General features: G+C 32.1%; 2 protein-coding genes across 2 annotated transcripts; one reads left to right on the forward strand and one right to left on the reverse strand.

The window, feature by feature from the left end:
- Nucleotides 1-4,066: 4,066 nt before the first annotated feature.
- LOC126655822 (uncharacterized) lies at nucleotides 4,067-5,566 on the reverse strand. The gene has a single exon (XM_050350132.2). It carries the CDS (start codon nucleotides 5,494-5,496, stop codon nucleotides 4,366-4,368), a length of 1,131 nt encoding a protein of 376 aa, XP_050206089.1. The 5' UTR covers nucleotides 5,497-5,566; the 3' UTR covers nucleotides 4,067-4,365.
- A 4,918-nt stretch (nucleotides 5,567-10,484) lies between these two features.
- LOC126655821 (L-ascorbate oxidase) lies at nucleotides 10,485-12,926 on the forward strand. The gene is made up of 5 exons (XM_050350130.2): nucleotides 10,485-10,901; nucleotides 11,002-11,094; nucleotides 11,212-11,424; nucleotides 11,506-11,685; nucleotides 11,773-12,926. The coding sequence occupies exons 1-5, from the start codon at nucleotides 10,611-10,613 to the stop codon at nucleotides 12,733-12,735; spliced, it is 1,740 nt and encodes a 579-aa protein (XP_050206087.1). The 5' UTR covers nucleotides 10,485-10,610; the 3' UTR covers nucleotides 12,736-12,926.
- The last annotated feature ends 80 nt before the right edge of the window (nucleotides 12,927-13,006 follow it).

The following is a 13,006-nucleotide window of genomic DNA, read 5'->3' on the forward strand; positions in this document are numbered from 1 at the left end:
CACCACCGATGGTGGTTCTGCTCTTAAAAGAGAGCAGACCGACCACACTGTGGGTCTGCTCTCTTTTAAGAGCAGACCCACCACACCGTGGGTCTGCTCTCTTTTAAGAGCAGAACCACGGTGGTGGGTCTGCTCTTTTTAAGAGAAGACCCACAACCGATGGTGGGTCTACTCAGATGAGCAGATCCACCACCGGTAGGTTTCCGGAATTTGAAAAAAAAAATTAATTTTAAACGGTTTTTTGACGATGGATTGGTGGTCGTATCTCGGATTAAAATAATTTTGTATTCGTAAAAAATAAATTATTATTTATTTAATTTTTGGATAAATTTTCCGGCGATGGATTTGTTTAATTGGATTTTGATTTGTTTAATTAGGTTTCGACGTGTTTAATTGAGTTTCCATTTTTTAATAAACATTTTATTTTTAAATATTATTTAATTATTGATATTTAATGAAAAAGAGGGTGATAATGACTAAAAAAAGTTATAAGTATGAAATTGGTATATATTTTAAACATCAAGGATGTTTTTGAACTTTTTCTATACATGCCACATCATCATTTAACATAAAAACAGACGGAGTTAAAATTTTAGTGTGATTTGAGCCAATTTGAACAACGTCAGGGGGCAAAGTGAGCAACCTTCGACTTTAGGGTCTTATTAATTCTTTCGCTCTGACCTTAGGGGCTAAAGTGAGCCTTTTGCCTTCTCCTTTTTTTGCACATTTCAATACCACAATTATTCTTACAATGGATTTCTTTCTAATTATAGCAATATTACATTAATTATTTTGATTACTTTATTTGTAGATTAAAAATTACGCAAAGACCTTTGATTTCAACAATATTTGTTTGAATTTGGTAAAAATGGACAGTTTAAACATATGAAAATAACTTTAGTTGTCAATTATATAGTGTACAAGCATTTTTTAATAGCTAACTAAATAAATTTTTATAATAAATTTTGATGACAATTTTAAAAAATTAATAAAAATAAACAAATTAAAAAGTAATTGTGCAACGCACGGGACTAACGCTAGTTGATTATTTAAGCCGAGGGGATGATGACGAATGGAGGAGATCATGACAAATATTTGCTGTGAAAATTCATATAGGAGTTGCTTCAATGCAATTAAAATTCAGATTGATGTGTTGATATTATTGCATATATGCTTTTAAAAAAATAAGATTCATATGTAAGTTTTTTTTTTTGAGAGACATATGTAAGTTTCTTAAATGGGTGTTTTGCATGCTCAAATTCTTTTAGACTTAATGCTAATTAATAGATGTAGCACTATTACAATTTATCTATAAAACTGGAATAAGCATGGTATCGGAATAGATTTTGAATTAGTCTTTACTATGATGCGTAGGATTGATGGATAATCTTGATCTTAATTACCATGTAAAATTTTGTAAATAAAAAGTTCGTGTTTTATCAGATTTGTTTTAAAATCAACAAAACGTCAACTAATTAAATTTTCTTTTTTTTAGACAAAACAGTTCAAAATTATTATTAGCAACAAATATTAAAATAAAGTAGGAAATTCTAACAATTCGCACAATAAATGCTAAAAAATATCAAAACAACTTATGTCAATTTTAGATTTTAAAATACATTCGGTTCACATAAGGTTTATTTTCAGTTTATAAAACGTTATATTCTGAAACTAGATTAAAACAAAAAAAAAACATTCAAACTTTTTTGTACTTTTCCATTTTCTTCTTATACCCTTCCATGGCTTCAGCATCCACATTTTCCTCACCAAGTTCATATATAAATTTTCAATTTCCGCCAGAGTGGCTCTTGTTTATGGTTCAAAGGAGCAGTACACAAATTATTATACAAATTCTTTATGGATTACAGACCTAAAACAAGTGCAAATTAATTTAAACACTTCCATGTGCCCCAAAAATAAAGGAATAGATCACAGATTCACAATTTATATTTTTACATGACAACATACAGGTCACTGCCATTGCTCAGGTCTTTCATGAAATTAATTGCAGCCATAGAGTGAAAACGACACTTTTTCTTCAAATCTTACCGATTGACAAAAGTGAAGACATCATTGAAAGACCTAACTATTTGAGTAAAACAGTTCACAGCTCTTTGATTCGGAAAGTTGCCGTCATGATGTGGACAATTGCACCGGCGACGAATTTATTCGATAGTTGTCGACGATGAACGTGGAAGAGATAAGATTATTGTGCTGTTACGTTTGTAATATAGAAAGGGCAGAATTGTCCTATTATTAAACCAAATCAGCTTATATTTGAAATTGAGATATTTCTGAAAATTTCTATTTTTTTTTTGAGAGATTTCTGCATATATGTAATATGTGAGTATTAATAAAAACTAATTGACTTTTTGAAAAATTTGTGTGCTTAGCCCTTAATCAGACTTTGAAGGTCACACATATATGACCCAGCCTACTGCAATACAAAAAATCGGTAATCCTTGGCCCTCAATAACAAAACTAGCAATCACTAATCTGTAGCAGAAATTTTAAGGTACACTGAAACCGAAGATACTACTAAAATAAAGTGTAATGAAATATTCAAATTATCAATCAAACCACTTTCAATCTCAGACCAAAACTTTGCTCATCTAAAAGTTGCATGTTACAACGACAAGTTAAAGTTGCATCAATTATGTTTTTGTCAAAAATTAAATTTAGAACAAAAATTAGCCTTTTGGGTGTTTACTTTGGTCTGGGTTTAATTTGATTTTACTTTGTGCCGGTGGTATATCTCTGCAACACCATGAACAGTGTCTCTCTCTTGTGCAACTATGAAGGACACGGGCGATAGTTGAGGAAATCAGTGTTGAGGAAATCGATTGTGAGGACTGTTGGCGCGAAGGAAGTTGGTAGCATTAAGGAGGTTGCCAATGGTGAGGAGAAAGTGGTGGGAATTAAGAAGCTTGTCGGCGGTGAGGAGAAGCGACGGTCGCTGGTTAACTGTTTTAGCCCTTCAACAGTATCCAACGTGGCTTTCTTTTGTCTTTTTGCAGAGAATGTGGCTTATTAATGGAATTTTCCGTTAGTTTGACAGTGAAATCACGTGATCTAGTTCCGTTAAAAAGGGGCTTTTTAAACAAAATATAGTAAGTTTAAGGGTGGTGAAAAATAAGTACAAGGACCAGATAATTAAAAAGTGGATAGTGCAGGAGCTCCCCAGATGGGTTTGGCCATTTTTATATTAGCCATCATCAACAACTATTCACAAAAGAATAAGCTTGATTCAGTTTACTTTTAACAGACCAACATGCATAGTAACAATCTAGAATGTACAATTGAAATTCCAAACAACTCAAGTATTGAATAAATTCATTAAGGCTTAGCAACAAATTTCCTGCATCCCATTTCCAGGTCCTTTAAATTGTATTTAAAGTAAGAGCTATGACTATTTCACATTTCCGCCTCAAAAAGAACTTCAGGTACATAACTTTACTCAGCTAGACATAAGCATAACATATAACAACATATAGGATAATTAGCAAGTAAATTCCGCAATTATATTAAATACATTATATAGTGAAAATGTTCAATAACGCAAGCCCAAAGGAAAAACCAAAATATACAGAAAATGCATGTGTCAATTGTAATACTTATAACATGGAAAAAACATTTCAAAGTCAGAAATCCACAATACATTCCGGGGGGGTTCGACCTATATGACCTGACCTACTGGCTGTATAAAGAATCAGTAATCCATGTCCCCCAATAATAAACATGGTAATCAGTAATCTGTAGCAGAAATTTTAAGGTGGCCTGAAACAGAAGACCATAAGCACCTAGTACTACTTTGGTATGTAATTCATACTACTTTGGTATGCATATTCATACCTAATGTAATGAAATATTCAGATTAGCAATCAATCAAACAACGTTCGATCATAGACTCGAGACAACTGCTTGTCTAAAAGTTGCATGACACAATGGCATATATTCCAGTTGAAATAGCAGCATTTTTTTATTAGCAATTATATACATGCCATCATCAGCAACTTTTCACAAATGAATAAGCTTGATTCAGTAATAAGTAACAGACAAACATGCATTAAAATAAATCCAGAATGTATTATTGAAATCCCAATCAACTAAAATAACCTAATAAGTATTGAATATCAAGGCTGAGCAACAAAATTTCCTACATAAGAGCTGGGATTGTTTTACATTTCAGCTTCAAAAAGAACTTCAACTACAACAACTCACCTACAAGACACGAGCTTAACATATAACACCATCTAGGATAACTAATAAGTAAAATCGGCAATAATATTAAATGCATTATAGTCAATTTACAGTGAAAACAATCAACAACACAATCTCAAAGACAAAATCGAAACTGAAAATACCTCAAATCCTGGTACAAGATGAATCAAAATCATCAGGAGCAACGCGAGAAATCCAGTTACTGAGCGTCCGCTTAATATCAGAGTGATTAACATAAGCCAATTCATACATACTACACAAATTCACAACAAGCGTCTCGTTCAAAGCTACAGTCGGCACTCTTTCGAGAGAATTCTCCAAAACCTTAATTGAATCCGACAAATCCCTCAAATGCATCAAACACAACGCCTTATTATTAATCGCAACAACATCCATCCCATCCCTCTCGATACACTCCTCGTATTCTCTAACCGCGGAAACATAATCTTTCCCAACTAAATACACCAATGCCTTATTCCTGCTAATCAAATTCCTAAACTCAGTCTCACTCAACAGTTCATTCGGTTCCTTAAATAGTTTCTCGACTTTATCAAACGACGATTTTGCCCCTTCTAAATCACCAATTTGCATCTGAATATGACCTAATTTTGATAACAAAACAGGATCTAAAAGTTCTGATGATTTAATTAAATCATTAATTAAATCTAAACAAACACTAAATTCTTTACTCTTTAAATGCTCAGTAATAATCCCATTCATAACAAAAATTTCTCTATTACGCCAAATTTTAACCGCGGTTAAATTTTCATTTACATTTCCCTGATCTTTCTTAACTTTTAATTTTTCACGAACAAATTCAAGTAATAAATAAAACCGATCCAGACCTTCTTGACGGTTGCCTAAATTCAACGGAAGAAGCGCGTGGAGCCAACGCAGAGAGAATGGAACCATGGAACCGAACCGGTTCGGGTAAATTTTGGGGTAAGTTTCGTAGCGGTAATGGTGAGAATCGAAATCGTCGAGGGAATCGAGTTCGGTTAAAGCGTCTTTGAAACGGCGTAGTTTGGAGAGAGCGAGGACGTTGTACGCGAGGTACGTGAGGTGGTTGTGAGGCGTGGTGAGGAGAGCGTGAGAGCGAGCGCGTGCGGCTTTGTCGAGGATTGATAACCAGCTGCCGCGGTTGGCTAGGTCTTGAAGAGATGCGAGCTCGTGAGCTAGGTCGTTGAGCGTGGTGTACTGGTTTGATAAGGGATCGGCGGCGAGTGGGACGGGTTCGGGTTGGGGTTGTGGGTCATCGGGTGTAGTTGGATCCATTGATGGATGGATTGGTTTGGTGGTGGAGAAGATGGTGAATGAATTGTTTTTGTTTTGAGAATTAATTAAAAGTGGTGGTGATTTGGAACTGGAAGTGTTTGTGTTGCAGGGCTGTTCGGTAGTGGGCCGGACCGTAGCTGTACCAGCTTGGGATTTTTGGAAAATATTAAGAAAAGAATGACTTTACCCCTGAATCTGGCAAAAAGTATCAAAAATGTCCAAATTAAAAAAAATGAATCACTTTTATCCTGAAATCGGCAAAATTGGTACAAAAACCACCTCCTCACTCTCATTCAAAAGAGTGAGATGCACTCTCCAGTTTTAAGTTTAAATTTTATATAATAAATTAATCTTAAAAAAATTATATACATAACAAATTAACCTCCAAAAAATAAATTGTTTTACACAACAATAAAAAAATTTCGGTCACCATTTTTTCCGGATCTGAAAAACCGACCGTCTGTTCTTCACAGATCCGTGAAGAGCAGATATGTTCTTCACGGATCGTGAAGAACTAGACCTGTTCTTCATCAAGAACAGGTTCTTGACGAAGAACAGTTTTTCGTCAAGAACATAGAGAAAAGTTGCTCAAAGGAGCCGCTGCTCCTTGCCTCAGAGAAGAAGCATCTCCTCTTTTCTAGCAAGAAGCTCCTCGCCGGAAAATTTTAACAAAATTGATTTTTTTTTGAAAAAAGTTAAAAAAGGCCTCTGATTAATTAAAGTATAATTGTGATTAATTAGTGTTTAATTAATTAGAGTAAATTATGAATAATTAGAAATTTACTCTCCAATTAAGGTGCCATGTTAGCATAGGGGTGTTTTTGAGCCGATTTTTCCAAGTTCAGGGTAAAAGTGATTCGATTTTACTAATGTGGACGTTTTTGATATTTTATGCCAACTTCAGGGGATAAAGTGATCCTTCGTTCAAAAACATCTAAAAAATTTCTATTCATTGATTAGAATTATCGCTAAATATGGTTTCACTAAAAATTTCACAAAATTTATTTTCTATTTATAAAAATACAGTTTAAGTTTACTAACAGTTAACAATCGGTTGACTAAATATCTATTTTACTGTAAGTTTACTATACTAGTGGTTTACCATTAGTTTATTTAAGGGTTAATTGCAAATGCATATACGAATTTTACACTAATTTGCGATTACAACATAAACTTTGAAATTTGGCAATGTCAATAACTAACTTTTATTTTCTGGCAAATTGATACACCGACCAATCACGCAACGACACATGACGGTATATTACAATGTCCACGTTAGTGTTTTTCGTGTTTGGTGTATCGATTTGCCAAAAGTGTAAATTTAGTTACTAACATTGCCAAATTTCAAAGTTTATGTTGTAATTTCAAATTTGGGTAAAGTTCGTGTATGAATTTGCAATTAATCCTTTATTTAAAAGATCAATTTTCATCGGTGATTCTTTATTTGTTTCGTACTCTTGATTGTTTGTATTATAAATTAAAGTATTAGATTAATTATAAGAATATTAAATAAAATATGCTAAGAAATGCCATAAAATGGAATAAAGAAAAGAAAAGAAAATAGCAGAGAGAAAAGAAGAAGAAAGAAAGAAAGAGAATAAGGTATACAATTGTTTACAAAAATAAAAATAAAAAGGGCTAATCTCATATAAAATCACCATATTTATACCTTTTTTTTATTTCAATCTCGTTCTTTAAAAATGTCAAATAAAATCAGCACTTTTCATTTTTTTGCAAATCTATCACGAATGTGAAAATTCGATGTATTTTTGTTGATTCGACAACCAGAATCAACAAGAAAAATGTAAGAGAAAAGCATTTTTTGTGTTAATTAGAATAATAGTTAAATTAGGACATGTATTTAGGAGGAAAAAGACACCAAATTTTCTCATCGGCGATAAATTTGCAAAAAAATGAAAAATGGTGATTTTATTTGACAGTTTTTAAAGGACGCGATTAAAATGAAAAACAAGTGAAGGTGGTGATTTTATAATAAAATTAATCCAAATAAAAATGCTAATAAGCTAAATTTAATTGACAGTACAATTAAAAACACTAGAAAAATAAATTTTAAAAAGTGAAGTATCCAACACTAATAGGTTAGAAAATGAAATCTTTTTGCAAATTCCTTTTAAAAAAATTAGACGACGGTTAGAAAGTTAAGTCAAAAGGCTAAACAATTTTATGCAGAAACAATTCAACGGTAACGGTTTTCTGTATTTTTAGACGGTTCAACACTATTTCCGGTTTTAAGAAATAATTGGACTAGATTGATCTCCGATTTTCAGTTAAACCAGCTGGTTCGGTCGGATTTTTAGAACCAAAGTATTAAGTAAGTCATCAGCAATATTTACCAAGAAATTGCTAGTTGGAAAAATATATCCAAATCAATTTTTGGTTATTTGTTAAGTTTATGGATTTTAAAATGTCAACTCATTTAAACTTTATATAAACATAAACGTCAAAGACAACAAAACAAAAACACTTCTATCATTGTTACCGTCAGAAACAAATTACTTGTAATACCGGTCATATAATATAATAAATTTATAGTAATAATTTTTGACATTTCATGGATTATTATGTTTCCTTCATAAAATATTATGTATCCTCCGTAAGATCTAATCTTAAAGATGTTTTTCCTTGCAATTGCACAAATTTGAAAGTTCAACACGGTTTTAGTCTATTCAAACTTATGCTTTGTCTTCTTATTGTCATGTAATTTACTTTTTGTCTATTCAAATGTTCTTAGAATAATTATACAATATAACGGTTGCGCCACATCATTCGTGCAACAAACCAATGACGCGTTAACTATGTGTAAATGTTTAATGATAAAAAAATGAATAAAAAATAAATAAAAAATAAAAAATTTATATTGCAAATGATTATTAGGTTGTTGTAAAAATGACGTGACATATCCGTTGTGTGGGATAAACACTCATGTAATTAACATACATATTCAAAAGCTCTTGTTGATATGTTGTAATTATCTTCTGTTAATAGTGCTACTCAGATGCTATTGTATGGTTTAATTTTGACTAAAATCCATTTATTAAAGTGTTGATTATTTATATTTTTTACGGATATAAATTAAAATTATATACTTATATGTTTAAAATCATTAGATGATCAACCAAAGTTGATGTTTAGAAACTGCCTTTAAAATTAAAAAGATAGCAACAAGTGTTCTATATTAAAAAGTGCATAATGAGACTTAGGTGTATTTCATACAAAAATAAATTAAGGGGCAAATCAGAATTTAGGAGTAAACATTCGGGACATAAACAAACATGAAGTTTAGGTGTACCGGTCATGTTATTAATGAGTCATTCACGTAGAAAAGAGATGAGAAAATATTTAAATTATTTAACTCCGTCAAAATAATGGCACATGTAGGACAATCAACGTTAGGGGTGTATTTCAGCGAAGAACAAATTTAGAGGCAAATTCGGAAATAAGTTTTGCTCAGAAATAAGTTTAGGGCCGAGTTCCCATGCGGTATGAACAACGACCTTTTCATGAGAATATGAGCTAATAATTTGTTGAAAGTTAACAGCTAACTTCCTTTTCACAACTATTTACCTAATTATACACTCTTACATAGTCCATGTTTAGTTTTTTTGGGCAATAGTGTCAAAATTTTGAATTTTAGCATCAAACTTCTAAATTATCTCGATTTTATGTTTTCATTTGCAATTTTATTCAACTTTCCAAAATTAATTTTATTTTATCCATATGATAATATATATCGTTCTGAAATTTAATATAAAATAATAATTTTATCCTATTACGTGGCATCCAAGTCAACAGTTTAATAATGCGAAAAATTCAAACGTTTTATAAATTTATTAAAACTTTTAAAATTTACAAATCTATTTCAATTTTATTGTATTCAATTTGTTTCAATCAAATTTCAAATTTTATTATGTCAATGTTCCACCTCATTACAATACATATTTGTCTTATTTGGCTTTTCTGATTATTTTTAGATTCAAACTTTTTTTTTTGCTTCAAACATTAAAAATTAGAAAATTAAAAATTAAATTTTAATAATGTTTTTGATTTTTTTATATCAGAAGTTAAATTTTAAATTCTGAAAAATAAATTTTGCTAATTATAAAGTTAGTATATAAATTCAACTGAATTTTGAGACAATAAATTTAATTAATTTTTTTAGAGTTGCAACAAAATTAGTAGGTAGAGTTAAATTTATAAAATATCAAAAATGTTTGACTATTTGGCACCATTAAGTCACACAATTAGATAAAATCATCATTTTATTAAATTCCATCGTGGTATGCTATGTGGGTACAATTAAAACGATTTTTCCTAAATTCCTTTTAATTTTTTTCAGTTTCAACACGAGTTCGGACTGAACCATATCCTACCCATAAATTAGTTGGTCGTCTATGACCCTAGAAAATGACGTAATGGATGTTTGGTCCAGTTTTTTGGTGCAGATTTTACTTTTTATTTTTTCAAAAAAACTCAAATTTTTCTAAAAATTATTTTTAGAGTTTTTTGAATCTCTGATAGTTGTTGTTGAAAAAAAACTCTATTTTGTATATTTTTACCAACAATTAAAAACTGTTTTAATATTCTTAATTATTTAAACAAAACTATCTTTATTAAACTATCCTGTTTTCATAATATTATAAATAATTAAAGGTTATTTTACATATATACAAAAACAGCCAGCTAATAAAATTTCACTAAACGCATATATTTTATCAGCTATTAACTAACAGTTAACAGTTAACGAACATTATCAGCTATAAGAAACAATTAGAACAAATAAGCTCTTTTTTTTTTAATAAAGAGTAGTTTTTCGAGGTTGATGTAATAAAAGTCAATCACAAAAAAAAAAGGAAAAAGATATTTTCTGTGAATCTTCTTGATAATTAGGATTGGGTCAAATTGTTGACCTAGACTTCAATGAACAACTGTAATATATATATGTCAATAACAACTCTCTATGCAAACAAACCATCACTGAAGTGTTAGTCAAGTTACCTAAAACTGCTACCAAGTTTTTTTCTTCTTCATATTTTTTCTTAACACAGCAATTCTCTCAATAGCTGTGAGACTTGGAGCTGAAGTTTCAAGCTGCCATGGCGTTTTCATACAGCAGAGGAACTGCTATAACGTTCTTGGTTCTCATCTTCACTTCGATTTCTTGTATAATTAACATACCAACTGCAGAAGCTCGAATTCGCCGCTATAAATGGGAAGCGAAATATGAATATAAATCTCCGGATTGCTATAAGAAGTTGGTTATAACTATTAATGGCAGAACTCCAGGACCAACAATCTTGGCTCAGCAGAATGATACAGTTATAGTTGAAGTTAAAAATAGTTTGATGACTGAAAATCTTGCAATTCATTGGCATGGGATTAGACAGGTTTTTCATTTTTCAAGTCAAAATTATTTAATTTTGGTTTAGTTTATTTTCATGGTCTTCTTCTAATTCTTATAAGTGTATGTGGATTTGATATTTACAGATTGGAAGTCCTTGGTTTGATGGGACCGAAGGAGTTACTCAATGCCCTATTGTTCCTGGAGATACCTTCATATATCAGTTTGTTGTTGACAGGGTAATTCTTTACCTCTAAGTTGCACGGAAACTTTTCGTTTCTGTTTCCGAAGACGCTTCTGAAATCACGAAAATCTACATTTATAACAAGTCTCATGTTTCCGTATTTTGATTGCAGCCCGGAACATATTTGTATCATGCCCACTACGGAATGCAAAGAGAAGCAGGGCTATACGGATCCATCCGAGTATCTTTACCAGACGGACAATCGGAGCCATTCGCCTACGATTATGATAGGAGCATCATCCTGAATGACTGGTATCACAAAAGTGTATATGAACAAGCCACTGGATTGGCTTCTGTTCCCTTTTCTTGGGTTAATGAACCTCAGGTACTAAACATCATTTGTTCTGTTCTGTGTTGCAACCCATAATTATAATCTAATGTCTCTTTAATACGAATTGTTTTTCAGTCACTTCTGATACAAGGAAAAGGTCTATTCAACTGCTCTACACCAGGAATTCAAGCTGGACTTTGCAATTCTACAACTCCTGAATGCTTTCCTTATGTTATGACTGTAGTGCCTGCAAAAACGTACCGCCTCAGGATTTCTAGCTTGACTGCCTTATCAGCTCTCAGTTTCCAAATTCAGGTAATTTTCAAAATTATTTTTAGAATTGTAATCTCAGAGAAGTTTTTTTGCAAGATTTATTGCTAATATACTTATTCTTCTATACAGGGACACAATATGACTGTTGTAGAAGCAGATGGGCACTATGTTAAACCATTTGTAGTCAAAAATCTGTTCATCTACTCTGGAGAAACATACTCAGTTCTAATAAAAACAGACCAAAATCCATCAACAAATTACTGGATGACTACAGATGTTGTCAGCAGAAAACCCGGAACTTCACAAGGTCTAGCCATTCTCAACTACTACCCAAACCATCCTCGACGACCACCACCAACACCCCCACCATCAGGCCCACTATGGAACCTCACCGAGCCACGGCTCGCTCAAAGTCTAGCCATTAAGGCTCACCCTGATCACATCCATCCACCTCCTTTGACTGCTCACCGAACCATCATAATGCTCAATACACAGAATAGAGTCAATGATCATGTAAGATGGTCAATCAACAATGTCTCATTCAATCTGCCACACACGCCTTATCTCATATCATTGAAGCATAATTTATCAGGTGTGCATACCCGAATTCCGCCTCCTACGGGTTATAACTTGAAGAACTATGATATTTACAGTGTTCAAGACAACAAGAATGCTACTATTAGTGATCATTCTGTTTATAAGCTGGAGTTTAATACAACAGTCGATGTGATTCTACAAAACGCGAACTCTATGAGTAATAATACGAGTGAAACGCATCCGTGGCATCTTCACGGGCATGATTTTTGGGTTCTTGGATATGGTAAAGGTAAATTTGAGATGGAAAATGATACGAGAACGTATAATTTGGTGGATCCTATAATGAAGAACACGGTACCGGTGCATCCTTATGGATGGACAGCATTGAGATTTAAGAGTGATAATCCAGGAGTTTGGCTATTTCATTGTCATATTGAGTCTCATTTCTTTATGGGAATGGGAGTTGTGTTTGAAGAAGGGATTGATAGGATTGGGAAATTGCCTTCTTCTATTATGGGTTGTGGTGAAACTAAAGATATTATTCACAAGCCTTAGTTTTTATCAAATTATGCCATATTTAGTGTCTGTTTGTTTATAATATAGATAATTCTTTTGTAGAATGTTCAATTGGGGCAATTCTTTTCAGCTGTACTAAATTTATTGTGGATGAAATTCATAATTTAAGAATGTAAGAATGTTTGTAACAGTGGAAATTCTCATTTGTGCAAAAACAATTATCATTTGTATATTCCATCTCTCTATTATGTTGGTCTTGGTCTCCAAAATTTAATACTCACTAACATTAAATTCTAGTAGTGAAGTAGTA

Source organism: Mercurialis annua, linkage group LG7 (assembly GCF_937616625.2).
Source record: "Mercurialis annua linkage group LG7, ddMerAnnu1.2, whole genome shotgun sequence".
Taxonomy (NCBI): domain Eukaryota; kingdom Viridiplantae; phylum Streptophyta; class Magnoliopsida; order Malpighiales; family Euphorbiaceae; genus Mercurialis; species Mercurialis annua.